At 46.4% G+C, this 26930-nt stretch overlaps 1 protein-coding gene and 1 long non-coding RNA gene across 2 annotated transcripts; one reads left to right on the forward strand and one right to left on the reverse strand.

Moving 5' to 3' along the window:
• Positions 1 to 1852: 1852 nt before the first annotated feature.
• Positions 1853 to 14170, forward strand: KLF11 (Kruppel like factor 11; the record flags this gene model as incomplete). The annotated part of the gene is made up of 3 exons (XM_017744910.1): positions 1853 to 2122; positions 8222 to 9215; positions 11242 to 14170. Coding segments are annotated over 3 exons (1569 nt in total), but the record flags the coding sequence as incomplete, so codon positions are not given.
• A 4938-nt stretch (positions 14171 to 19108) lies between these two features.
• LOC108449277 lies at positions 19109 to 25757 on the reverse strand. Its single transcript, XR_001865426.1, has 2 exons — positions 25703 to 25757; positions 19109 to 20429 (listed from the first exon to the last, which is right to left on the reverse strand). It is a non-coding gene; the product is annotated as an uncharacterized LOC108449277 (long non-coding RNA).
• Between the last annotated feature and the right edge of the window lie 1173 nt (positions 25758 to 26930).

Genomic DNA, 26930 nt, shown 5'->3' on the forward strand with positions numbered 1-26930 from the left:
TCCCGCCAGCGACCCGCCCTGCCCGTCCCCATCCTGCCCACAGCCCGTGCTACCCTCGCCTCCTGCCCGTCCCCATCCTGCCCACAGCCCGTGCTACCCTCGCCTCCTGCCCGTCCCCATCCTGCCTGCAGCCCGCGCACGTAGTTCCCGGCGGGGTGATGTGAGGACAGGCGCCCGGCGCGGCTGGCCATTTCCCTGGCAGCAGCCGGGGAGCCCGGGCTGCAGCGCTCGTCTGCAGAAAGAGCTTTTTTTGTGAGGATTTTTTTTGGATTTCGGGGTTTTTTTGAGGAAGCGAGGCACTTTTTTTTTTTTTTCCACATTTCTTTACGGAAAGCTACTCGTCTGAAACATAAGGTTGGAAAAAATAAACCCGCTGTTTGCAGGCGCACTTAGAGGAACACTGGCAGACTCAGCTCAGTGCAGAGCGTCGCCTGGCGTGGCCCCGGTGTGACAGGCGGTTGGGGTCCAGGCTTGCAGGCACACATCGTGTTTTCCTCTAATTTTTCAATGGAAAATTATCGGTTTTTCAATGGGAGTTCTTAGAAGTCTCTCTCCAAGCTGTTAATCACTTTTACCTCTTCCAAACCCCTGAATCTTGATATCTCCTGGTACCTCGTGTTTTAGGTGAAAGTCCTCTATGAGTATGGTACCAACATTTTTGATCCATTATATTTAGCATGTTTGCTTCCACATCCCTAGAGTGTAGACAGTGTCACACAGCTTTACATCTTTGTGACACTGAATAAGGATTGAATAAGGATCATCCTACATTACTTAACTCAGTAACAAAACTCATTGACTTAAGTGCTGTCACCCATTGAGAAGAATTCCTTCTAGGGCTTGAGGCCATGCTAATGGTGTGGTGTTGCCTTTTGAGTTAAAACCTTTTTCCTGCAGTATATAAACACTCTGTGTAACAGCAGTAGGCTCAAGAGGCTTGGTCCATGCTTCTGAATCCCAGCCTTCAAGTTAGTTGGTGTGTCTAAAGACTGGAAGAGTTTGGATGCCTCGTTTGAGACTGAGCTGGCGTGTGAGTAATAAACCACGAGTGCAGCATAGCTTTTGGAGCCACTGCCAAGCACTGTGAGAGCTTTATGAAGTTTGGATATCCTTTTGTAGAGAAGTCAAGTGTTTTGCATGCATACACATGCACGCACAAATACTCTGTGATGCTTGCAACTGGAAACAAATCAGTGTGATTACATTTGTCTTCATGTTACTCAGAGTGCATTTAAGATACCTAGCACCTCTGTAGTATCAGACCTTTCTAAAGTACAATACAAATAGTTGCCACTGCACTTTGAAGACTATTTTCCTTCCATCCTTTCCCCATCCTGGCTTCCCTATTAAAAATAAGATTAAAGTTCTTTTGTGATGTGCAGTACTCCAAGTCAATGATCATACCTTAAAGCATCTTACTGACAGCTGAAATTTATTTTATAAATGTTTCCAGAATGAGATTAGTGCCAAATAGCAGTTGTCTTCTAAAGGATTCAGGAAACAGCCTTGTTTAAACAGGGTTGGAAGTCAGCATTTTCCTCTTTTTTGCTTGTGTGCAAGCATGGGATGTGTTTATTCAGAGCAGTGTAATCCAGGAAAGTAAGCTTGGAAATGTGAGCCACACACAGATACCTGTTCTTTTCCTGGAAAATCACACGTCTTCCTTTTTTTAATTTTTTTTTTTTAAGAGAAGGGATTGTGGAGACAAGCTGCAGGGGGGAGAGTGAGAGTTGAGCCAGTTGGTAAAAGGCTTGCCATGGGCATGGGATCTGTTTCAGATGACCTTCATTGTGAGCAGACAGTGTGTGGGTGGTGTGGGCTTTGTATTCTGACTTGTCCTAATAGCCAGTAATGTGATTACACTCAGGTTGACATTGTGGACATCTATGAGTCTATCCGTGAACGGCAGCGTCATGACAGTGAGAGGTCTACCTGCAGCACCTTGGAGCAGAACGACATTGAAGCCGTTGAAGCCCTTGTTTGTATGAGCTCCTGGGGTCAAAGATCACAGAAAGGTGACATATTAAAGATAAGGCCCCTCACGCCCTTCTCAGATTCTGGGGATTTCACAATGCACGCCGAGGCTACGGCTGAATTACCAAAGGACTATCTATCGACACTGGTAAGAAAAACATGAACACAAAATAAATATGCCCAACACCTGAATGCCACATCCGTGCAATGCTTTGACTTGGCTGGAAAAGATAGACTTGCTCAGGTGTCCCTTTGTGTGTGTGCACAGAGTAGTGAGGTGAACATGTTGAGTTTAGGGTTTTCTTTCTGTCTCTGGTTTAGCAAATATAGGGGGTTTTGTTAAATTTAGGTGTGAAAGCCTTTGCTGACAGGTTATTTGATTTGACAGGGATGTCAAGATGGCTGTTGTAGGTTTCTTGGAGCACTTTGAGTAAGAATGGCAGAGTGAGCCTTGGTGATTTGGCATCAACATATCTGCAAACACTGTATAAAAAAAGGCCCTTGACGACATTATGCTTCACTGGTCATTATAAGAGAAAGTACACATTACCATTATGAAATAGGGAATTTAATTAGTTTCTGTACTATGTGTTTGTACATGTAGTCAGTTATTTCTCCAGACATTGGTCTATTCCAGCTGACTAATGTTGGTTGAATCCACTTTTTTTTTTTCTTTTGTTTCAATTTATATTGCAACAAAAGTAGGTATTAAAAAATGGCTTGCTGTCATTAAGGTTTTAGATGGTTAAGGCCCATTTCAACCAGTAGGCTTCTAGTATGCCGCTGCCAGGAAAAAGGGCAATAATAGAGGAAAGAGGCTGAGATAAGAGCAGCCTGACAAGGAGCTGCCATAGTATCTCCTGCTGCTCAGTGTTGACACTGTCTCTTGAGCAGCACAGGAGATACCTTTCAGTGGTAAAGGAGGAAGGAGAGGTGATGCAGGAAGACAGCATAGAGAGAAGTGGATGAATAAGGAGGGAGAGAGCAGTTTCATTTGTCTTTATCTTAGAAGTAGCCATGAGATGATGAGGGAAAAGATCTAGGGCTTGCTGGGAGCTTGAAATAGAAAGGTACAGTATTGCTATCTATTGCTGGTCTGTTTATTCTGCTCATAGCCTCTTACAGCTGTGCCCATTCTGAGGGGGAAGGAATGAAAAAGACTGTAGTGCAGTGATTGCAGTGTTTTATGCAGGTTTACAACTGCCTCATTGCCTTCCTTTTATTAATATGCTTTTGAGCATCTTCAGAATGGCCATGAAATGAGGCAATGTAGTGTCCTGGTTTTGGCTGGGATAGAGTTAATTCTCTTCCTAGTAGCTGGCACAATGCTGTGTTTGTGATTTAGGATGAGAATCATGCTGGTAACACAGTGATGTTCTAGTTGTTGCTGAGCAGTGCTTACCCCAGGTCAAGGACTTTTCAGATTCCCATGCTCTGCCAGTGAGGAAGTGCACAAGAAGCTGGGAGGTAGCACGGCCAGGGCAGGTGATCTGAACTGCCTAGAGGGATATTCCATACCATAGAGTGTCATGCCCAGCATAAAAACTGGGATGACCAGTGCTGTTGGGAAGGACCTGGACATTGGTTAGTGGGTGGTGAGCAACTGTGCTGTGCACCACTTGTTTCTCTTGGGTTTTATTCTTCTCTCTTTATCTCCCTGTAATAATAATTACAATTGTTGTTAATATATTTTACTTTATTTCCGTTATTAACTTGTTCTTATGTCAACACATGAGTTTTTTCTTTCTGATTCTCCTCCATGACAGATCTGACCAGAATGTTTTGAAACAAATTTGTTACCAGGATTCATTTTATTAGTTTAATAGTTGTTGATCACAGTGTTGAATTATTTGGTATCAGTTGTGTTATGTAACAGTTTACTTGCTGTGTATGTTTCCTCTTGTGTTGTGGTGTCATCTCTGGGGGCTGGGCTAAGGTTATCATTTTATTGCACTTCGTAACACTGGATTATGATAGCACAGAACTGCTGGCCTTGAAACTAATCTGGTTTTCATACTCTCAGCCCCTCTCTCATCACCTCTGTACTTGGGGAACCATCTATTAGAAACTGCTAATAATGGCATCTTTTACCTTTTTGCCTCAGAAAGCCAACCTGCGCAGAAGACACACACAGTCTTCCCCTTCTCCTCCAGGCATGGGAATTTTGAAAATTTTGAATATCCTTAGGATGTTGAAACCAGCATGGTCTGTGAATGACAAGGAACTGTGAACATGGTTCAGGTCTTGTTTAGGGTTAAGCAACTGTTTGTGGCTGCTCAGACTGTGGCATCATGCACTGTGACTACTCAGATCCCAGCAAGGGATGATGCAGCTGAGCCAGAGGATGAGCTTGTGCCCTTATCAGTTGTCCTTGTACACAAGAAGAAATGGACATGAAAGTCAGCTCATTTAGTAAAGGGGGATGAAGCAGGGCCATCACAAAAACTGGAGGAAGAGGCAAACAAAAGGTTCTGGATCCCTATCCCTGAGGGAGCTGTGGGATACGTGAAAAGGTTTCAGCTGCCATCCAGTTGTGCGCATTATCACCTGGCTGCTCCAATGGGGCTAGTAGTCTGGAATTAGGAGATAGGGAAGCCAAGCAGTTGGGATGACTTCCTAGGGAAGAGAGCATTGACAAGGTGATTGGAAAAATGACACAAGTCTTCAGCCTCTGGAGGCAATTCTGTCAAGTGCGAAGGAAAGGTATCCCTTCAGGAAAGAGATTATGTCACCCAGGCAGGTGGGCCACTGTGGGGAGAGATAACTGGTACCTGAGGGAATTAGCTGTACCAGAGGGGATTTCTTATGACATGAGCAAGGCACAGTCACCCACAGATCCAGATGAAGTCAGTGTGCACAACCCATGACTGAAATTTGAACCATTTGCCATGGACTGATCCAGTTCCGAAACACCTGCAATATATTGGTGATACCAATACAGCGCCAGAAGTTTTTGAGAAAGGGAAGACAGTAGTCCAAATCCCTCTGAGAGCTGCCATAAAACAAAGTAAGGTCCAGGAACCTGCACAGGAGATCCAGTTTTTAAGAAAAAAATAGCAAGGTGGATGTCATCAGATCCCAATGGATTTGATTAGCAAAATAACAGCTACGTTTCTAGCAACTAGTAAGAAAAACACAACCTTTGGTAGGCATTGTGGGTTTTTGGAGAATGCACATTCCGAATTACAGTCTGATTGTCAGCCCTCTCTGTCAAGTGACCCAGAAGAAGAATGATTTCAAATGGGGCCCTGAACAACAACAAGCCTTTGAACAAATTAAACAGGAGATAATTCATGCAGAAAATTAACTCTGTCCCAGCCCTTTGGCCAGTCCAGGCAGGACAAGATACAAAAAATGTGCTCTACATTGCAGCCAAGGAGAATGGTCCTACCTGGAACCTCTGGCAGAAGGCACCATGCGAGAATTGGGTCAACCTCTAGGATTTTGGAGTCAGGAGTACAGAGGATCTGAAGCCTGCTGTACTCCAACTGTAAAAGAGATACTGGCAGCTTGCGAAGAGGTTTCAGCTGCTTTGGGAGTGATTGGTACTGAAGCACAGCTTCCCCTCGCTTCCTGACTGCCGGCGCTGGGCTGGGTGTGCAAAGGATGGGCCTTGCACATCATGTAGCTGATGCTGTGTGGAGTCAGTGCGTCTTGCTGGCTACACTGGGAGCTCAAATTGGAAACCCCAGTCATCGTGATTACTTCGAAGACTCCTGAGACTGGCCAGAGAGCAGAGATTCCAGGATGCCACCTGAGGAGGAGGTGACATGAGCTGAAGAGACTCTATTGTGTAATAAGATATCAAAAAATCAGAAACAATATGCCTTGTTTGATGACTCCTGCTGTATTGTAGGGAAGCACTGGAGATGCAAAGTTTCTGTATGGAGTATCCTACAAAAAATTACAGAAACTGCTCAAGGAGAAGGTGAATCGAGTCAGTTTGCAGAGGTGAAAACTGGCTTTAGACACTGCTGAACAAGAAAAACAGCCAGTGCTTTATCTCTGTACTGATTCACGGGTGGTGGCAAATGCCCTGTGATGGTGGTTGCAGTGATGGAAGCAGAGCAGAGGTAAACCCATCTGGGCTGCGGCCTTGTGGCAAGATACTGCTGCCTGGGTGGAGACCCTGGCTGGGAAGGTACATCACGTAGATGCTCATGTACCCAAGAGCTGGGCCACTGAGGAACATCAGAACAACCAACAGGTGGATCAGGCTGCTAAAATTGAAATGGCTCAGGTGGATCTGGATTGGCAACACAAGAGTGAATTACTTATTTCCTGGTGAGCTCATGGCATCGGAGGCCATCAAGGAAGAAATGCAACATGTAGATGGGATGATGATCGAGGGGTGCACTTGACCATGGACACTATTGTAGGGCTATCCATAACTGTGAAACATACATTTCAGTTACTCAAGCTGAGCAGTTTAAAGTCTCTTTGGTGGGGAGGACAATTGCTGAAATAATATATGGGGAGACCTGGCAGATGGGCTCTATCACACTCCCACAAACCCACTAAGGCAAGCACCGTGTGCTTATGATGGTGGTAGCAACCACTGGATAAGTGGAAACCTATCCCATGCCCCATGCCACCACCTGGAGCACTGTCCTGGGCCTTGGAAAGCAAGTCTTACGGCAACATGGCACCCCAGAAAGAATTAAGCCAGACAAGGGGACTCATTTCCAAAACAACCTCATAGACACCTGGATTGAAGAGCATGGCATTGAGTGGGTTTATCACATCCCTATCATGCACCAGTCTCCAGGAAAATGGAATCATGGAATAGACTGTTACTGAGAGCAGTGGGTGGTGGGACCGTCAAACAATGGGATACACGTTTAGCAAAGGCCACCTGGGCAGTCAGCACTAGAGGATCTGCCAGCTGGGCCAGCTGTGCCCAAGCAAAACTTTTACATACTGTGGAAGGGGGATAAAGTCCCTGTAGTGCACAGAAAAAAGATTCTGGGGAAAACAATCTGGGTTATTCCTGTGTCAGGCAGTGACAAACCCATCCATGGATTGCTTTTGCCCAAGGACCTGGGTGCACTTGGTGGGTAATGTGGGAGGATAGGGAAGTCCACAGTTTGCTTCCAAGGGATGTGGTTCTGTATGAGAATAGCCAGTGATGTGGATTGTATGATGTTAGTTGCCATATAACACTCATGTCACCACTGCTGAGGTGGCTACGTGCAACATCGAGAGTATTACGGTAGGAATCACCCAGATTAAGGAAGACCAGGCTTCGATGAAACTGGACAAACACAGCAATGGAATGAGAGCTGACTTCAGCAGGCAGCAATCCTGCCTAACACACTATTTTTCCTGTCCTAAAGGGACTGCTATGAGATGGAGCCCAAAGTGATGCATAAATGAACTCAACAGATGTTTCAGTGGGATGGCCCACAGACTAAGGGAATGATACCTGTATCAAAAGACAGAAAAAGTGATGGTGGTTAATTGGGATGTATTGAAAAGCGTGGGCATGGTATAAATGGCATAGAATATGGGGTGGGTATTGTCCTGTTTTCAGCTGGGATAGAGTTAATTTTCATCCTAGTAGCTGGTACAGTGCTGTATTTGGGATTTAAGATGAGAATAGTGCCACATATTGATAACACACGGATGTTTTAGGGTAAGCACTGCTCAGTAACAATTAAGTCAAGGACTTCTCAGTGTTTCCAGCTCTGCCAGTGAGGAGGAGAAGCTGTGAGAGAGCATGGGTAGGACACTGCTGACCAAACTGGCCAAAGGGATATTGCGTACCATAGAGCATCATATTCAAGTGTATAAACTGGAGGGAGTTGGCCAGAAGGGGCCGATCACCACTTGGGGCCAGGCCAGGTGTGTGGTGAACAGTTGTACTGCATATCATTTGTTTCTCTTGGGCTTTATTTCTCTCTCTCTCTTTTTGTTATCTCCCTTTTTATTGCAATTAGTATTTTTATTATTGCATTTTCCTGTATTTGAATTATTAACTTGTTCTTATCTCAACCCATAGGTTTTACCTTTTTCTGATTCTCCTTCCCATCCATCTGGGGGTGGAGGATGAGTGAGTGAGTGGCTTCATGGGACTTGGTTGCCATCTGGGATTAAACCACTGCAGTATACTTTAACCACTTTGTCCTAAGAGGCATATTCTGAGATGCTGGGGGAGGGGTTGTAATTTTACTTTTCAGAGTAAAGATAGGGGAAAACTGTGCTATGGAATTACACTGATCCATGCTGGTGTGGGGTTTTTTTGCAGTGCATGACTCCTCCGCACAGCCCTGACTTCGTGGAGATGTTGGCAGCTACGCTCCTCTCCTCACAAGTCACTTACTCCAAACCAAGGACTGTCATGGCAAACACAGCTGCCTGCTCAGTCACATCAGCGACCGGTGCCTCTCCCATAACCAAGCCATCTGTTCTCAGTGTGGGGCAACAGTGCAGTCAGAAGCCAGTGATCTCTGAATCCTGCGCACCTCAGCCTTGCAGGGCCATGGCAACAAGTGTCATACGTCACACAGGTGATAGTTCTGCTTACCATCACATTCATGCTGCGCAAGAGAAAACAAAGGTAACTTCAGGCTACAGCACTTCCAGAGATTGGTATGGAGTGGATGACCGAAAACATTCCAGACTGCCACAGGACATGTGTGCTGCGGATGATTTAATCAACAAAACCTCTCCAGTACATCAGCCTTATGCACATGACTCCAGTGATATTGTGACCAATAAAGGGCAACTACCACTCCGGCCTGTTTCGCCGCAAACCCACTTACCAAAGAATTGTGAGAGTGACTTGCAAAAAAGAGCTACCCCAGTGACACCTGCCCCTGTCTCAAGCCCCCAGGTTCTCTGTCAGATGATCCCTTTAAATGGACAAAGCAGCATGATCAATGCGTATGTCAAGCCTTCAACTCCAGCACTCTCAACTCCCATGAAGCCTATTTTACCGCAGACAGCCCCGCTCTCCCAGCCTGTACTCATGGGACCTTCTGTGCCTCAGGGGACTGTGATGTTGGTTCTTCCGCAGCCCGCTGTCACGCAGACACCGCAGTGCCCGCAGACCGTGGTGACTGTTGGCAGCACCAAGTTACTGCCCCTCGCTCCTGCTCCCATGTTCATCGCTTCTGGCCAGACCTGCGCCCCCCAGCTGGACTTCTCCAGGCGGAGGAATTACGTTTGTGACTTCCCTGGGTGCAAGAAAACCTATTTCAAAAGTTCCCACCTCAAAGCGCACCTTCGCACCCACACTGGTGCGTACGAGAGGGCTCTGGCACTGCTTGTGTTGGGATGCTGAAATGCACGTTTTTTGCGGGAGGGGGGTGGGAAAGGGAAGAAGCAGGTGGCAGGGAAGCTTCTGCTCGTATCAGGGATGGAAGGAATGTTCATTCTCTGTGGACAAGCAAAACAAGACATACTTTGTTCTCAGACCTCAGCTGACCTTGTAGTGTTAGCTGAATTTCACAGGCTTTAGCTGGAGTGAAGCTTTGCTGTCTGTGTGCGTGTGTTTAGATGTAAGTGGAATCCTGCCATCTGGACTAGATTGAAATGAATTCTGCAAGTCCCTTGTTTTGGGACATGGAAAGGTCTGGTGTAAGCAAAACATAGTACAGGTAGTTGGTTTTAATTGTTACATGAGTAAAAGAAAAGGGAAACTCAGAAGCTGCCTTTTTTTGTTGTTGTTGTTTTTTGGTTTTGTGTGGGTTTGGTTGGTTGGTTTTTTTGGTTTGTTTTTTTTTTTTTTTTGTTCCCCCAGAGTTTTGTTTAGGCTAAATGGGAATGCACTGAGATTTTGGGCTGCTGTGTTAGGAAGTATAGCTGCCACAGGAATGTAACTGTTTATTCAGTTACAGAAGGGAATTTTAGAGGTAAATGGAAATTAATTGTTATTAATATGAACTGATTTGCTCCATAAAATTTGGTCAGTGTGGAAACAGGATACATGTGTTTTACTTACACTTTTCCTGGTTCCATGATCTTGTTAAATTAAAACTAACTTTGACTTCTCAGGGATTATTTTTGGTGTTGAAGGATAGGCATAGTGGGAGATTGGTACAGGATAGTTCTGTCTATTTTTGGTTTTCCTTGACTTTTTTCCCCTACCTGCTGTGATCAGTCACTGGTTTATTGGATGTCAGCTTGTGTGATGGGATTTGCATTAGTTTGCCAGCTTGTCTTTACAGTTCCTTTGGGGAAAGAGCTTAACCTCTACATGAAGCTGATAATTCTTGTAAACCATAGTTCGGAAGTAGAATGATGCTTCTGTTTCTGGCTTGAGAGGCTGCTGAATTAAACCTGGTGCTCCGGGATAAACAGACTATCAGCAAGTGTCTCGCTTTGTGCACATATGGGTGCTGATCCATAGGGAGCCTGTGTGTGTCCCTGTATCATCATTAAGACAATGGGAGGTGAAACACACTGACCCCTCGCTAGCCAGTTCACATTACAGGACCCAGGAGGAAGAGTAGTTCAGCTTTCTTATTCTACCTTTCCCCTGCATGCTGACTAGCTAGGTGAGAGCACATCCAGCAGACACAGACTTTTCTCTCAACACCTGAAATATGAACACTCCTATGGGGCTTCCTTTCTGCAGGCCCCTTGTCTTCCGCTCCAAAGTGTCCCCATAAATTTGGGCCATGTGGTAGATGCTTATCTGGAGCTCTGTAGGAGTTGCAGGCAGTAGTTGCAGTTGTGGTTGTTCAGGACAGGTGGGATGTTCAGCAGTGGCCCAGGATGAGCAGCAGCTGATGTGGGCAGCCTTGCTGACTGCTGCCATCACTGGTCTGTGGTCCTGAGCTGGCAGGACAGGCTGTGCCTCAGGAGTGCTTGCTGGGGTGTGTTTGCGTGCGGGACTGGATGACTGGAGCAGCAGGACCCTGAGGCTCCATTCCAGGCTTCCTGTTTGCCTGCAGTATTTGTGGATGACATGCTGCAGCCATAGAGATGTGGAGACACAGGGATGGGGGAAGGGGCTTGCTTCTAGTTTAGTCAGTGGATAAGGCATCTTTATGAAGGATCTGTATCTTTAAACTGGGATTTTGGACAACTGAAAAACCAGACTTGATTAAAGAACACTTAAAGAGATACAAGGGAGTAAGTAGAAACGGTACCTATTATTTTTCTCTGGAACAGAAATTGAGCTTAAGCTTGTGTTGACTGCACACATGAGCAGTTCTGTGAAACTTGTTGGTTTTTTCAAGGCAGGTTTTAAGTTAGTTCTTTGATAAAACTGCAGCACAGCTTCTCAAAAGTAACACAGGCTTCCTTTATGTCCTGCAGGAGAAAAACCTTTCAGCTGCAACTGGGATGGCTGTGACAAGAAGTTTGCCCGCTCGGATGAACTGTCACGGCACCGCAGAACGCACACGGGGGAGAAGAAGTTCGCCTGTCCCGTGTGCGAGCGCCGCTTCATGCGCAGCGACCACCTGACGAAGCACACCCGCCGCCACATGACCACCAAGAAAACCCCCAGCTGGCAGACAGAGGTTGGCAAACTCAGCAGAATTGCCACAGCAGAGAAACCCAAGAGCAGCAGCGCTCTGAGTATGCTCATCCCCGTGCCATCACCTGTCTGCCAGGGCTAGAGTGAAGAAGCACCTTCTCTGCAAACTTTGTGAAGATCAGGAAGAGCTCCAATGGCAACAACAGAACGGGCAATGGTTTTTGTTTTCCCCATGTTTGTGCATACTTTAGTTTCCTGCAGTTTAGGTCCTCTGTTGATAGTGCTATGTGAGAAATCTGTCATATTTCCTCATCCCTTCCCTGTTTGTTTTTTTCAGTACTTGGGCAATTGCAATCACCAGCACTTCAGGAAAGTAGAACTCTTTGGAAATTATTTTGGCAATAGGTTAAAAAAAGTTACTTGTAATGCTTGCTGTTAATATTTTGATGGACAGTAAAACAGGGTGGTTTTTAATTTTTATACTACTATTTTCTATACCAAATATATTTTCTATTTGTTCATTTTGGTCTTGTTATGCAGGCAAATTACCTGCATTAGTAGGGCTGTGCTGGATGAGACCCAGAGTTTTGAAAACTCCTTTTCAGTAAACCTAAACAATTGCATTCAGACTGTTTTGTAAACACTTAGTATTTGGTAACTCCTACTGGTTGGTGTTTTCATACTTGCAGCTCCTGATCCTGCAATAGGCTAGTGACATTGCACCCTCTTATGCAGGTGACTTTGGATATCAAAATGCATCAGTCATTTTTAAAACAAACCAAACCAGAACGACTTAATTTGAGAATACAAGTGTTGAAATCCTCAACATTTTATGAATTCATACCCTTTGCAAGTAGAAGCCAATGTGGCTTTTGGTAGAAGCACTCCTGAGTCCACACTCCACTGGAGCAAAGTTTGGAGGAGCCAGACTGCTCTGATGGAGGTAGAAGCACAAACACTGTTCAGAAATTTTGACACTAAAAGTTATGCTTTATTTCTGGTCCTATAAACCAACATATCAAAGTAAACTGAAAAATGCAAAAATGGCAAGATAGCCCATGAAAAATTAGTGGGTCTCTATATTTTTCTGAGTAGAGGAGAAATAGAAAATTGAAGGGTTTTTTTGTATTGTGGATGCTTGTGCACCTTATATGAAATTGTTCAAGGCTTTCTTTTACCTGTATCAAAGCACCAGAGGAAGTACTAATTGTGTCCTGAGTTAAGAAATAGCCACCATGTCAATTTGATGATGCTCTTCATGTGGCCTTATACTTCTCCATAGTACTTTGTATAAAATCACCCTTTTCTATTAAACAATACGCTCTCCCTGTTGAATGGATTTTCTTTTACACAAAGTGTAATGCTAGTTGAGAAGTGGAAGCAGTGGCTGCAGGAGTGCTGTGTTGTACTGGCATGGTATGAGTAACAAAATGCCCGTAGCACAATTGGACTGCTCCGTTCCCCTGGTGCGGAAGGAGTGCGTATGTCCTGTAGCAGAGCTGACAGGAGAGCAAAGCACCAGGTGTTTTGCTGAGAGGCAGCTCCCCACTGAATTAAATATTTCTGGAGTGCTTACTTTCTGGACTCTTCTGCCTTCAGCCACTCCTGCACTGAGGCTTAATTGAGCACTGAGGAGGATTGTTTTTCCTGTATGCGTCAAATGTGGATACCTAGGAATGCGCTGTCTCTTTTACTGCTTTGTTCTGAAATCATGGTCTTGCTTCCCAGTGTGGGCACAGCATGGATCTCATCTGTGTAAGTGCTGACTTGCCGATCTCAGCTGGCACTCGCCTGGAATCGGCAGGGACCTGTTTCAGTTAAAGCTACTCATTATTTTTTATACTAAAGTCTGTAGTTATAATTAACAGTAGTAAGTTTTCAAACTGCACTAAATTGGAGTATTGTGCTAAGTGTACTGAAGTTTTTGTGCCTGACCTTTCAAAGGCCCACACCCTGTTCACTGACACGTGCTGTAATTCCACTGACCCCAGCGTACGTGCCAGTGAGTGTGTGTGTGGAGCTTGCTTTGGACTCTCCAAAGGGCTCAGCTGGAACCTCTTTTCCTGGTGAAGTGGATCCGTGTGGTGTTGCTGTTCTCTGTTGCTACCCAGTTTTCCGAGTTTCTGTGGTGAACAAAGAGATGTTGCTGCTCTTACTTTTTTGTTTGGTTTTTTTCTCAGAAATACCTTAGAACAAGAAGTCTGGCTTTTGGATGCTGTTTTTGCATGCTTTTAACCAGGGGAAGCATGTCCTGTCTCAGTTCAGTAGCCAGTTTAGTACATTTTTTTACAGACTAACCATTTATGGTGCTCACCTGAGAAAACAGTTTGGAAACTCGTGTCATAATTATATAAATTGTCATGTTTGTTGCATCACGGAGGGGGAAACAGTGGACTGGAGAATACAGACTTTTAAAAAGTGTGTCATGTATGTGTGTCATGATGTGGAAAAGCAACTGCTCCCTCCTTGTTTGGGTGTACCTGGCCTGCAATTCCTGGCAGCCCATTCTGGGATGTGTGGATTGTTCTCTTGTGGATGTGCATGAATAGCTGTGCCGTGGTGTGGCTGTGTCTGCTCTGTCTGTTCCTTCCTGCTGTGTAAGGGTTATTTATGGATTAAGCATGACTGGCATAGCTGCTGTCTTTGCACTTTACTGCCTGAACTCTATCGTTCAGTCTTTTTATTTTGAGCCTATATTTTAAGGAAATGGAACTGCATTTTTGTACGTGTTTTTAACTTTTATTAAATAAAATGTATGTAACGTGACTGGTTTTAAGTCATAAAAAAATCATGAATTTTCAGGTTTCATAGGCGTCCACTCCAGAACTATGTGAATCTTCAGTATTAGGTTGTATGTCTAGGCCAGTGGAAGACTTTGGAGCTTGCTAGTTCACTTATCTGTAAAGGCAGGATTTTTTGGATCCTGTTGGGTGACCAGTGCTCGCTCAATTATGACTTTACACCACTCGTCTCGTGTATTTGGTAGAAGGTGCACACCCCCACCAGGGCTTGAGGCGTCTCTGTGCTCTCTGGGAACAAGAGTTCCCAGCTCCACACCGCTTCCAGCCCAGCCTCCAGCAGCTGTCAGCAGAAGGGATGTGCTGGGTGCTGCTCTGGTGGTGTTGCAAGCTGTGCATGGAGTGAATGCTGGAAATAAGGCAGAGATGAGAATTTAACTCAAAAGATGGCTGTGCTAGCCCCAGCTCTTCCTGCTCTGGTGGGGAAGTGGCTCTGGCAGGCTGGGTGTTGCCTCCCAGTCTCAGCTGGGAAGGAGGTGTCCAGAGATGGGACAGCAGCAGCAAATACCTACATTTTTCTGCTGTTTCCCTCTGACCAGTTCCTGAGCTGCAGAAAGTATTTCAGCAGGAAGGGAGAAGGTGTAATGATTCCAGCTTTTTGTCACAGCCTTTCACTGCAAGGTGGCTCAGTCTCTGCAGGCAGAGCCCTCAGAGCTACCTGGGAGCAGTGACTCAAGGTTTTGTCCACAGAAGAGCACATTGTTCTTGCAAGTGTGAGGAAGGTGGAAAGAGAAGATCTCATGGATGGTTCTGCTTACTCGTCAGGAGAACAACTGGAAGGGAAAGCTTAGGTGCAGGTTCAATGCTCTGGCAGAATAGCACAAATTCTTCAAAGAGCCCCTGGGCTCTGCAGCTTGCCACAATGCTTTTGTCTCCCAGGGGAAGATATCCTACCTGTCCCTACTGCTATTTTTCAAGGAAGATTTTTCTGAGCATCCAATTATATCCCTAAGAATACCTGGGGTTTTTTTTTGCTGATTTTTATTTTGTTTCCCTGGCTGTTTGTATGAAACATGGCAATGGATTTCACAGTCTTTGCTCACCTTTCTGCTTTTCCTTAGAACCAAGATGTGATCTGAGCTGTTCCATGCAGCCAGGAGGTGCACTCAGAACACATCCTAATGGGGCTGGAGTCTGGAACAGCTTCATCTGCTGAGAGAAAACAGCCTGCACTCAAGGAAGCGTTCCCAACTGCCCCTTTGCTGACACAAGCATTGTTGAGGGCAAGTCTTTCTGTCTTGAAGCCATTCTAAATCCATGAAAAGAAATCATTTTCTTGAGGAAAATGCATTTGTGTTCAAACATGCCTGTTGGCTTAATGCTTCATTTTGCAGAGTGGCATTGCTTGTCACACACACCACCCTGCGTGGTTGTACACCAAACCTTGGGCTGAGCAGCAGCTTGAGTTGCCTTGCAAACCAACGAGCACAGATCCTCTTGAAGCCTGGACACTGGAAGAGTGAATCCAGTCTGATGCTGCAGAGGTGGCCTGTGCTGCACGCTTGGTGTGCTTCTCCCACTGAGGCCACAGCTCTGGCTAACTCTCCCTTTCCAGCTGTGAAAGCTGTACTCAACATCCTTCATATGTCATCTCACGAGCTGAGTCCTGCCCCAGGACTGCCTCTGGCTTGAGTTCATCTGCAGGGGTAAATCTTCTGACTGGTTTTGAAGTTTAATCTGTGAGCCCATCTGCCTGTTTACCTTCCGTTCATGTCTGGCAAGGCAGCTTGAGGCAGGCAGGCTCTGGCTGTGAGAAGGCAAACTTCCATGCGTGCAGCAAGAGTAAATCATGACTCAAAACCCAGCAACCTGCAGGCCGAGGAAATGGTGAAGACAGTCCAGGAGGAAGCTGCAAAGCCTCAGCCATGTCTCACAGTCCAGGCTGTCCTGGGATTCCCTTTCCTGCAGCATGTTAGCACTGAGCCATTTTCTTTCCAGATTGCTTTCATCCTCTGTCAAATACAGTCTTCCTCATTTTCTGCTTCAGCCCTCTGGTGCAGGAGAAGGAAATTGATGGGTTTTATGTCCTGATGTGTGCAGAAGGCAATGGGCACATCTTAAACATGCAGAAAACTCACAAGAAAGGGAGCATACCCTTTCTTGGGAGAATTTGTCTTAGATGGGAAGAATGCCTTAGGTTTAATTGCCTTTCTTGTAGCATCTCTTGAGTTCAGAGCAACTTCTTTCTGTTGGTTATCACTGCCCAGATTAACCCACTTCACCCTGTGCAAAAATAATTGCCATGACCTGTGTCCAGAGTGGGGCAAGGGGGAGCCCTGCTGTGGATGTAGTTTGTGCCAGGCAGCTGGTGCTACACCTCCCTGACAAATGTGGTGGGGAGCTCCATAAGATTCCTGTAGCACAGCTCCAGGCCTGTGGGCCCCTGTTGCCCCCTTGCAGCCCCCCTTGCTGGGGCGGGGGCTCTGTTTCAGCAAGGCTCTCTTGCTCCTTTTGGACTAGTGCAAAATGCAGCATGTAGCATTTGTCTTTGTTAGATGAATAATGTGATTTGGTTAAAAGCAGTGGCCTTTTCCTGGTTTATTAATGGAGATTAATAATGTCAGCTCAAAAACCATCGTCAGCTATCCTGTCTTATGCTGCAGGTATTGAATAGGAGGGCAGTTTCCAAAATGATGAATAGGAGACTCTCCAGAACCCTGCTTAATTCCAGCAAACTCTTTTAGGGGCAGGAAGTACTGGCAAGCTGAGTAATTTTTTATCCTTCAAGCAGTTTTGATTTGATGGTGGTTATAAAGAAATACCATGAAAAGGAACTTTCCCATAATTCAGCTGGTAGGATGTCAGCATTCACTCCCTGAAATGAGGCAAAGTGATCTCTATAGTGCAACTGTCCTTTTTCTGAAAAAGCCATTAATTCAAGAAGTTTCTCCTGAAATCTGTCATGGGCACAGCTACTGCTTCCATACTATTATTTACCTACAAATGATCTAGTGTCCTATTTTCCCTCAGCAAAGGGTGCACCAAAAGCAGAGTTACACTGACACCAGGTAATTAAACTGTAATTGTGCCTTGCTGGGCACCAGCCCCACTGCCACTATCCCTTTCTGGCGTGCTGCTGGGTGCAGTATGACGCGGGTGGAGGAGCAGAGTCCCCATCAGTTCTTGGGCAGACTGGGAACCTGGCTGGGTACCACCATCCTGTTCTGCATGGTATGAGAATAAGGCAGATGGCTGTGAGCTGTGTGTGCTGGCTGGCTCTGTGATCTGAGCTCAGTGCTGAGCACTCATCATTTCATGGCACAGGGGAAAGCCTGCCAAGACCATGCCACAGTTTGAGGTCCCTCCTTGCATCCCCAAACTTACTTCTTGCACCTTTTCCCTGGTGCAGTGACTGTCCCAGCTGCATCACTCCTTTCTGGACCTTCCTGTGTTCCTGCAGCTCCTCTTTTTCTGTTGGTGATGATGAAAATGTTATCTGTGAAACCCACTGCGCCTTTGTTCCAGGTACAGAAATGTGCTTGTATCTTGGTTATTTTAGAAACTCATTTTATAAAGCAGCTTTGCTGTGTTCAGTTGAGAGAGATTTTTTCGCAGCTTAACAGTATGTTCGGTTTAGGTGTTCTTTTTAATTAGCCAATTTCTGTAATTGTTAATACTTAGGCTTTCCTGTAGGAGAGCCTGACATGGGTTGTAGAGCTGTTACCTGGGCCAGTCACCAAGTGCAGCCTCACAGAGAGAAGCTCTGTGAGGGCAGGTAGGGCACATCCCTGGGGGCAGGCAGAGCTCTGGTCCCTGCCTGCTCCTGTCACAGCCTGGTCTGACAGCAGCGTGGCTTTCCTCTGGTTTGCTGTGTCATTGGAGACCACCCAAAACAGCAGCAATCCACTGGGCCTGCCCTCACGAAGGGGCAGCTGTGACTGAGCTCCTCGAAATATCTCCCCACATGTGCCAGAGACTCTGGGGACCTTGACGGAAGGTCTTAGTTGAAAGAATGAAATCCAAATTGAAAGAAAATCTAAACCACTACAGTGAGTACCATGGTCCCCTGTGGTGCTGGGGTCACTGTTTCTTCTGCTCTCCACAGGCAGAGTCTGTTCATCCCAGTAGGTCTTTGAGAGCTGCTGAAAACTAACACAAGCTCTGGGAGATCTGCTGAGTGGACTCTTGACACATTGTAGAGAAACTGTGTTCCTGCCACAGCTCAGTGACATTAATAGGTCTAAAAATGACTGTTCCTGTGAATGAAGTGCTATTGTTCAAAACTGGATTATTTCCGAGGAGGGTTAGAGAGCCATTGCTCCAGAGGGCCCACCCAACTTCTAGCAATTCAAGGACATCTGCTCTCTACTCCAGCTATTTCTGGGCCACCAAGGTATCACAGAATCATAGAATGGCCTGGGATGGAAGGGACCTTTAGGATCATCTAGTCCCACCCCCTGCCATGGGCAGGGACACCTTCCACTAGACCAAGTTGCTCAGAGCCCCATCCAACCTGGCCTTGGACACTTCCACGAACAGGGCATGCACAACCTGTTCCAGTGCCTCAACACCCCTAAAGTGAACAATTTCTTCCTTATGCTCAACCCAAATCTACCCTCTTTCAGTTTAAAACCATTATCCCTGGTCCTGCTGATGTGCCCCAGCTGGTGTGCTGGGAGCTCCTGCCTCCAGGAATGCACAGCTTTGTGGGAGGTTGGCTCGTTCCCACTGCCCACCCCTGGGCTCCCAGGCAGAGCACAATGTCCAGCCTGGCTGAAGGCTGCTACAGGGAAGACAACTGGGGTGTGAGTCTGTGTGCCTGGGGTGTGATCTAGTGCCCCCTCAAGGCATCCCACCTGCCATCCTCCAGGGATGCATCCTGCTTAGTCTCTGCAGGTACCAGAGGATGATTTCCCAGGTAAGCCAGAGAGCCTTTTTCAGAATATTTGATGCTTTCACGGAGGGCTACATAGAATAAGATGCATTTATTTCTGTTTCACAGGTCCCAGGAATCAAAAAGTACTTAAAATACAGCATCTTAAGAGGTGTCCTGCAGTTTCTTCTTGCATTTACACATAGTGAAGATTTCATCTGATGCCTTTTATGCTTCAGCTGAAGATAGAAATAAAGTATTTTTCTACTTCTGATAATAAGCAGATGCTTATAATATGTTAAGATGCAAGTAAAATAAAAGCAGAAACCAAATATACCAGGCTTCCCTGTCTGTGAGCACTGAAAAAGTACTATTTCCTTAGGAGAGATAACTTTCCACTTTACTTTGTGGTCAGCTAATGGTAAAATGTAGTGATTTTTCTTCTAGGATAAAAGTGTAGGGGAAGGCCAGGACTGGTAATTCTGAAAACTGATCACAAACAGCTGCTCTACAAGAGCATGCAAGTCCCTCTCCAGGTGGGTGATTGAAATGGGGATGTGCCTCCTGCTTTCACTGGAGAATCCACACCAAGGAGCCCCAGGTAGGACACCTATGCTAGGATCCTGCCCCAAAGGGATCATACAAATTCTGTGTTCCCTGATGCTCTCAGGAGCCTGATTTGCCTGTGTGGTGGGATTTGAACTCTGGGATTACACTACCTGTGTACTGGATGGTGGGTTCAGTCCCCTTCTCCTCTTACCTCCCCTACTGGGAACCAGATTGAAAGAGACAGTACCAAGTTCAGACCTGGACCTGAGGCTTGCACAATGCAAGGAGTACATTTGGCACATTTTAAGTGGCAGGAACATGAATTTCATTCAACATCCCCGTAAGTAGGTTCTGGCTCAAATGATATTGATGCATTTTTCTTACTAAGTCAAAGCAAGATCTTCCTTCAAAGCACCACGTTTCAACACCTCTAGAGTGACACTTCAATTCTAGTACATGTTCATTTATAAACAGCATTTAGAAAAGAGCTCCTAAATATTGACTCTTAAGATGAACCGGTCCCTCTTCCAGTGGCACCGATCAGCAATCAGCAGTTGGTGAGGATCTCTGTGCTCTCACCCAGAGCTGATGAGGTGAACTTTCTCCTCCATGCTCCCCAAGCAGCCACGCTGCCTCTCATGCGCCACCACCCTCCACCACCCACCTCTCCCCTGCTGTCTCACTGTTGTTCTGTCAGTAGCAGTTCTGCTCCAGCTGAGCTCCCAGGATCATGCCTGACATTCTCCTGCTGTGGAACTGGATTCAGCGGCAGTACTCCTGCTCGATGCTTGCCATGAGCTCCTCCTCCGAGTAATCATATAATATTGTGGACTGTCCCAATGGCTTCTTGTTGCTTTCTGGGCACCTGTCATGGAAGGGAATGAATTATTGGTGTTATGAGAGAGAATCAGGCTCTGAAGACACAAGAAGACCCTTACTTAATTTTTTTTGTGAATGGAAAGATCGAGCTGCATGTGGCTTGCTGAGACACAGATACTCTTGTCATGTCTAGTTCCCATACCCCACTGGCACACTGCCTGCCGACTTCTGCTATCACTTGGCACCAGTTTAGTCTGTGAGCTCATTACAATACAACCCTTGCAATGCCCCAGATCAAGCTCCCAGAACCTTTGCATGAGTTAAGGTTCTAGGCTCAGCTAAAGGACTGTGTAATCTTTATGCTACTTTTACAGTTTTATGGATAAAGAGATTATTTTGTTTGTATTTGTAAGGGATCTGAGTTTCAATGAATGCAGCTCCCTCAAACTGCTCTTACGGCTTTTATTTGTTTCCACATCAGCACAGCCCTCCCATGAGTGGGAACTGATGTATGACTCAAAGGGAACTGGTATGGGGTTTACTGGTGTTATCAGAGGTGGTTTATGTTGGGTACAAGAGAAATCTGTCCCTACCTGCATGAGGGAGTATACAGTGCATACTGAAAAGTCTTCTGCAGGCTTTGACCGCTGCACCTCATGCTACCAATTAAATCTACTTGATTTTGCCCTCCAGGACTCAATAGATGAGCCATCAGCTGACAAGTGGGTGCTCTTCCTTGGCCTTGTAGAGATCTGGGAGGCGAGCAAGCTGGGCTGTCAGGCTTGGAAGGCATGGCTCCTTGAAATGGAGGTCATGGTGAGGTGCAGAGATAAGTGGAGAATTGAGCTGGTAAATCCAGACTGCAAAGTGCTCTGCCATGCCATGTCAACCAAGGCTTTGTGATCATCCACTAGTGAAGAGTGAGTAAACAAGAAATAAATGCTTTTGTGTGTCAGTTAGTTCATTGCCAAAGAAGAGAGATTTTCACATGCACTAGCATGGCTCCAGATCTGCCCCAGACTCACCATGTATTATCTATTGAATTACCATTCCTCTAAAGATGAGATCAATCCCAACCATTGGTCTTGCAGCTGGGATGAATAAAATTCATCCATTACCATCCTTTAATGAAAAAACTGAGGACCTGTTTACTATATGAAACCCCAGAAACTGCCCCAAAGCAGGTATGTAAATGTAGAACCAGAAGTGAAGGAAAGAACCCTGAAGTGCTTTTCTAAGGACACTTTGTCCTATAGAGGAGGTGCCTTCATTCTGCTCTCCTTGGGCCTGGGAGCATCCTCAGTGTTCCTCCCACAGGCAGCAGAGTGAGTGGCCACAGTGCAGTGCCACCCTCCCTCTGCTCTGCTCTGCCCTGCCCTGGCCACAGAGGCTCCTGCCCAGTGCAGCTGCTCTGACCAAGCTGTGTTTATGCTGTGCCCTCCATGTGTCAGAAATAGTCTGGTGTTTTTCCTGGAGTCACTCGATGGACAGCTGGTGACACTTGGTCGTGTGGGTGTTCTACACTTACTTACACTGCACCGTGCCCTTGATGGCAAGTTCTACTAGCAGCAACTAGGGTTTAGCAACTGGACTCTTCTCTTACTCCTTTTATTCATTCTCCTGCTCAAGGGCTGCAGGGTATCTGATTCCCACTGCAATAAATAAGACCTGAAAAGAAAGCTACAAGCCCAAGAGCTCGAACCATACAGCAGTATTTGCAAAGCAATAATGGGAAAAGTAGTGCAGAAATCTGAGTTAAAACACACGATTTACTGATTTAAACTCTGCATTGTGACAATCCTCAAACTAATTTTATGTTACGTGGTGAGTAAGAAGCAGAGCTCCTGGCAGCTTGCTTGCAGGCCCACAGAAGAGCCATTGTTTCCCTTAGCACTTACATAATTTCCCACTGTTAATTATTCTTGATGCTTTGGTTTGCATGGAGAAAATCTCCAGGTAAAACTCTCTGAGGCACAGACGTGCTTTTGAAAAAACAAAAGCAGGCTCCACTTACCATGCACACCCCAGAAATGAGAGGAAAAGAGAGGGCTGTGTTTCTTTCAAGAGCAAAGGAAAAGCAAGCTGCTGTTCATACTATTGCTGTATTTGTGGCAAAGTTCTGTACCATTTAATATGGGAAAATGGAAATAAAATAAAAAATGAGAGCTTTAATCTGGATAAAAGGAGAAACTTCTGCACCCTGAGGACAGCAAGCAGAGGAACAGGCTGTGTGTGGTCGCACAGGCTCTACCCTTGGAGACTTTCAAGACCTGATGGGACAAAGCCGGGAGCATTCTGCTTTGACTTCACAACTGATCCAGCTTGGAGCTAGAGCTAGGAGATTGGACTGGAGACCTCCTGAGGCCATCCCAACCTAAGCCTCCATCTCAAAGGCACATTGGTGCAGCTATTTCTGCTGATCCTAGAATTTAGTGAGAGGCTGTGGCAGGGAAATCCCAAGCTCAGGATGTGCACAGGACAAAAGCTGGTGGACCACAAGCCTGCTCCCATGCTCCTCCAGCTGCTCCAGCAGCAGAGGAGGCACCTTGCTGCTCTCCTCACCACATGCCAGGGCTGCAGAGCCTGGCTTCAAACACACTGAATCCAGCTGAGGGCTGTTAGACCTTCCAGTCTAGAAAACAACAGGTCAGTACCTTGAGAGGAAAGACTTTTAAACTCCAGATGTTTGAGGGAGGAGAGAAACCTGTGAAGCAGCAAAGCTGAGAGAGAAGGAGTTAGCTGAAAAGCATACAAGAGGGAATTTGCTGTGTGGTAGGACAGCAAGGAAAAAGAAGGCTAGTGCAGCTCCATCAGGATTACTGGGCAGGCTGCTGGATGCCTCATTGCTAAAGTGTTATTAACAGCTTGGAGGGAGTTTAGAAAGCCGCAATAAAAGTGATTTAAAAGGCTAGAGCAAAGCAATTTAGGAAAGAGGAAAGCAAGAAATGTGCTCCATTTCAGCTACAGGCCTCTGGGTGTTTAAAGTTTCTTACGGGAAGCAGGAATTATGGGTAGCTTTTCTTGTTAACTGTAAAGACAATGAGCTATGCAATGTGGAGAAGGAAATGCAAAGGGAAAAATTAGACCAAAAGTGAGCAAAACCACCTTTGAGCAAGATCCCAGCAGTAGGGAGGGCTGTCAGTGCCATATCCCTCGTGTCGGGCAGGAGCCTGGAGGGGAGCGGCCTGAGGGCTCCCATGACAATGGCCCTGATGGGTCACTGGGGTGACAAGCTCTGAGGCGCAAACCTGAGTTAAGTGGCTGAAAACTAGGTTGGGATGAATCTAGGCCAGTGGTTTTTATCATTTTGCTGAGGATGGGGAAGTCCAGGGTTAATCATTAAAATGCCTTCTGCAAGACCTAGCAGCTGAAAAATGGGTCAAAACAACGCCCTGGTAACTGTGCCAGTGACACGAGCCTTGGCAGCAACTGTAAAATCATTGCCGTGTGCCTGGGCTGTGTCATCCACCCATGAACTACCAGATGCTAGAGAGCAGTTCCCAAAAGATTCTGGGGGAGGGAGGAGGAGAGGTAACATAGCCCAAGCAGCAGCACATCCAACTGTGTTCCCATGCACATCCAAACTATTTACGAGGGGCTGGTTTAGATGCTTGTGTGGTGTCACATGAGCATGCTCCAGGACAGGAGGTGCACACCCACCTCTGCCTCGCATGACTGCTCTCTTGACAGACAGCATTAAGTCTCTATCTTTTTTCCTTCCAGCTTTTCTTCTCCTTCCTCAACGTTTACTTCTCCTTTAATTGGCTTTATGGGAACTTCTTCAGTCAGCAACTCTATCAAGACAAGGCTGACTTTTGCTGTTTGTAAAGTGAGTGTTCATCTAGAATGATTCCAGCCTCAGAAATGTGAAGGATGAGACAGCTACGCACACACAATGACCTCTGTTTCCATGGCTTGATACTATTTGATTTGATGTCTTCAAAATTTTGCTTGGTGCTGGGCCATTTCCAAAAAAATATTTGCAGAGTTCTAGCCAGCAGAAATTGCAACTCTGCTTATCTCAGGCAGTACAGGCACGTCACATGTGAGCTGTGCTATGGGGCTTTGCAGTGGGTATAAAGTAAATGTTATCTAAATGAAAGTAAGCTCCTGCTCTGTCATCCCAGATCAGAAAACATTTTCTGCTCTCTCAAATCTTCCCTCTGCATGTCAAAAAGGGTGGGAGAAGGAAAGCCTTGCCAGGGTGTGAGGGGCCAGCGGGTGCCTGGGGCTGGGGAGCTGCGTAGGGGACTGGCAGGGCTGGCTGTGCACCCCAGGAGGAGACTGCTCAGTTGCCATTGTAGCCCAAAGCCCACCGACGACACTGAAAAGCACAGGAGAAGTTGAAGTCCCTGTGAGAGCACCTGTACAAGCCTTGCCATCAGAAAAGCCAAGGGCAGCTGCGTTTTCTGAGCGCTCTGGGAACCAGCAGCCTTGCCAGGTGAGCTCCCTGCCAGACGGGAGGGAGAGCAGGAGGGGAGGGCGGACAGCAGCGGGTGCCTGGGCTCTGCTGACACATCTACCAGCACTGCTGGGTGTTGGTAGGTCACAGCCCACGGCCAAGATCTGCAGATTAGTCTGCTCTTGAGTGCTGCAGGAGCAGAGGCACTGGATGACAGCCAGAGCTTAATCCTGAAGAGAATCACTCTTTAGTGTAAGGAGGTGATAAATTTTAAGATGGTTTTTTAAGACTGTTCATTTCACCTGGGTTTTTTTAACATGTGTTAAACTGCCCCATTGCTCTTGGTGCAGGCAGACTTGAAGGCTCAGTTTGCTGGGCAGCTTTTGCTTACGGAAAATTTCAGATTTCTTTTGTTTGGCACCCAGAGCAGCAGGTCCCCACCATTCCCCTGTCCCCGAGGGACACTCATATCTCTAACTGGTGTAGCACTGGAGCATCTCATGGGCTTTCTCTTATGATTCCTAGGGAGCAAAGTGATGTTATTCTCCTTTTCCACATACTGCAGAGGCCACAGGTGAATCAGGGCCTGAGCTCCTTGTTGCAGCAGTTCTCCACAGCTTTGCACCAGCTACTCCAAGGTGCCTCTCTGACACGTGGACATCCCAAATTCTGATTGCTCACAACCTCCATACTACACTTGAGCTGGAGCCTGGATCTTTTCAAGCAGTGCCTCATTTTCAAAAATTTGCGAGTAAGTAAAAGGGCAGAATATTTAGGGCTATAAACCATTTCACACCATTCCCATCTCTTTTGCATAGTGTTAGGAATGCAGAAATAGCCTTCCCCTGAAGGGGAAGGTCCCCTTATTCCACCTACTTTTCCCCTCTGAAGATACTGTGAAAGCAGGGGATACTCACTGATGGTCGATGGTGTTCTGTGGGCCTGGTGGGCTTCTGGTTGACAAAGCCTAGGATAAAAAACAAGACACAGTTACAAAACTTTAAAGTCAAGGAGGGGGCTTCTCCCCCTCTGCTCTGCTCTGGTGAGACCCCACCTGCAGTGTTGCACCCAGCTCTGGGGTCCTCAGCACAGGAAGGACATGGACCTGTTGGAATGAGTCCAGAGGGGGGCCATGAAAATGATCAGAGGCGTGGAGCACCTTTCCTGTGAGAACAGGCTGAAATAGTTGGGGTTGGTCAGCCTGGAGAAGAGAAGGTTTTGGGGAAACGTTACTGCAACCTTTCAGTACATAAAGGAGGCCTACAAGACAGATGGAGAGAGGCTGTTAACAAAACCTGTAGTGACAGGACAAGGGGCAATGGTTTTAAACTGAAAGAGGGCAGGTTTAGATTAGAACTTGGGAAGAAATTCTTACTGTGAGGGTGGTGAGGCACTGGAACAGGTTGCCCAGAAAAGATGTGGCTGCCCCATTCCTGGCAGTGTGCAAGGCCAAGCTGGATGGAGCTTTGAGCAATCTGGTCTAGCTGAAGATGTCCTTGCCCATGATGGGGGCCTGGAACTAGCTGATCTTCAAAGCTCCCTTTCAACCCAAACCATTATTTCTTTCAATGAAACCTATCTCTGTCTATAGTGGGCTACATGCCCTGGTTTGAACCCCCAACCAACCTCTGTGGAGACAATACAGGTACAAGAGACTCTCCTGTACTAGCCCGGTTCTGCCAGCTCTGTTTCAGCATTCAGGGCAGCTGGGTGGCTGCACGATACAGAACTGAAACCCCGAATGCTGACTTGTTAAACCTCCCGGTTTTCCATGAATGCCCACTGTGCCACTAGCTGTAGGCAGCAGTATGAAAACACCTGCTAAGGGAGGAAGTTACTGCAACATCAACCCAATTTGCACCTGACAAAAGATGTTTCCCTGAAAAATTATCCATCTGGAGTGAAACATCCATATTCCCTATGCTGGAATCCACAGGCTTTCAATGGGATACATGGGGAGCAACCAAAGTCAAACCTAACGGTATTTAGGATGAGGGCAGTGACGGCACCCTTTGTCCCCAGCTGGGTCAGTAATGAAATGAACCCTCTGTAGCCAGGTGCTACTGAGAAGAATATGACTCTCATCTTTTTCTACCTTTTTACTATACTCTTACAGGGAAAGGGAGTGGGACAGGGACATGGCTT

Source organism: Corvus brachyrhynchos, unplaced genomic scaffold (assembly GCF_000691975.1).
Source record: "Corvus brachyrhynchos isolate BGI_N302 unplaced genomic scaffold, ASM69197v1 scaffold116, whole genome shotgun sequence".
NCBI classification, from domain to species: Eukaryota; Metazoa; Chordata; class Aves; order Passeriformes; family Corvidae; genus Corvus; species Corvus brachyrhynchos.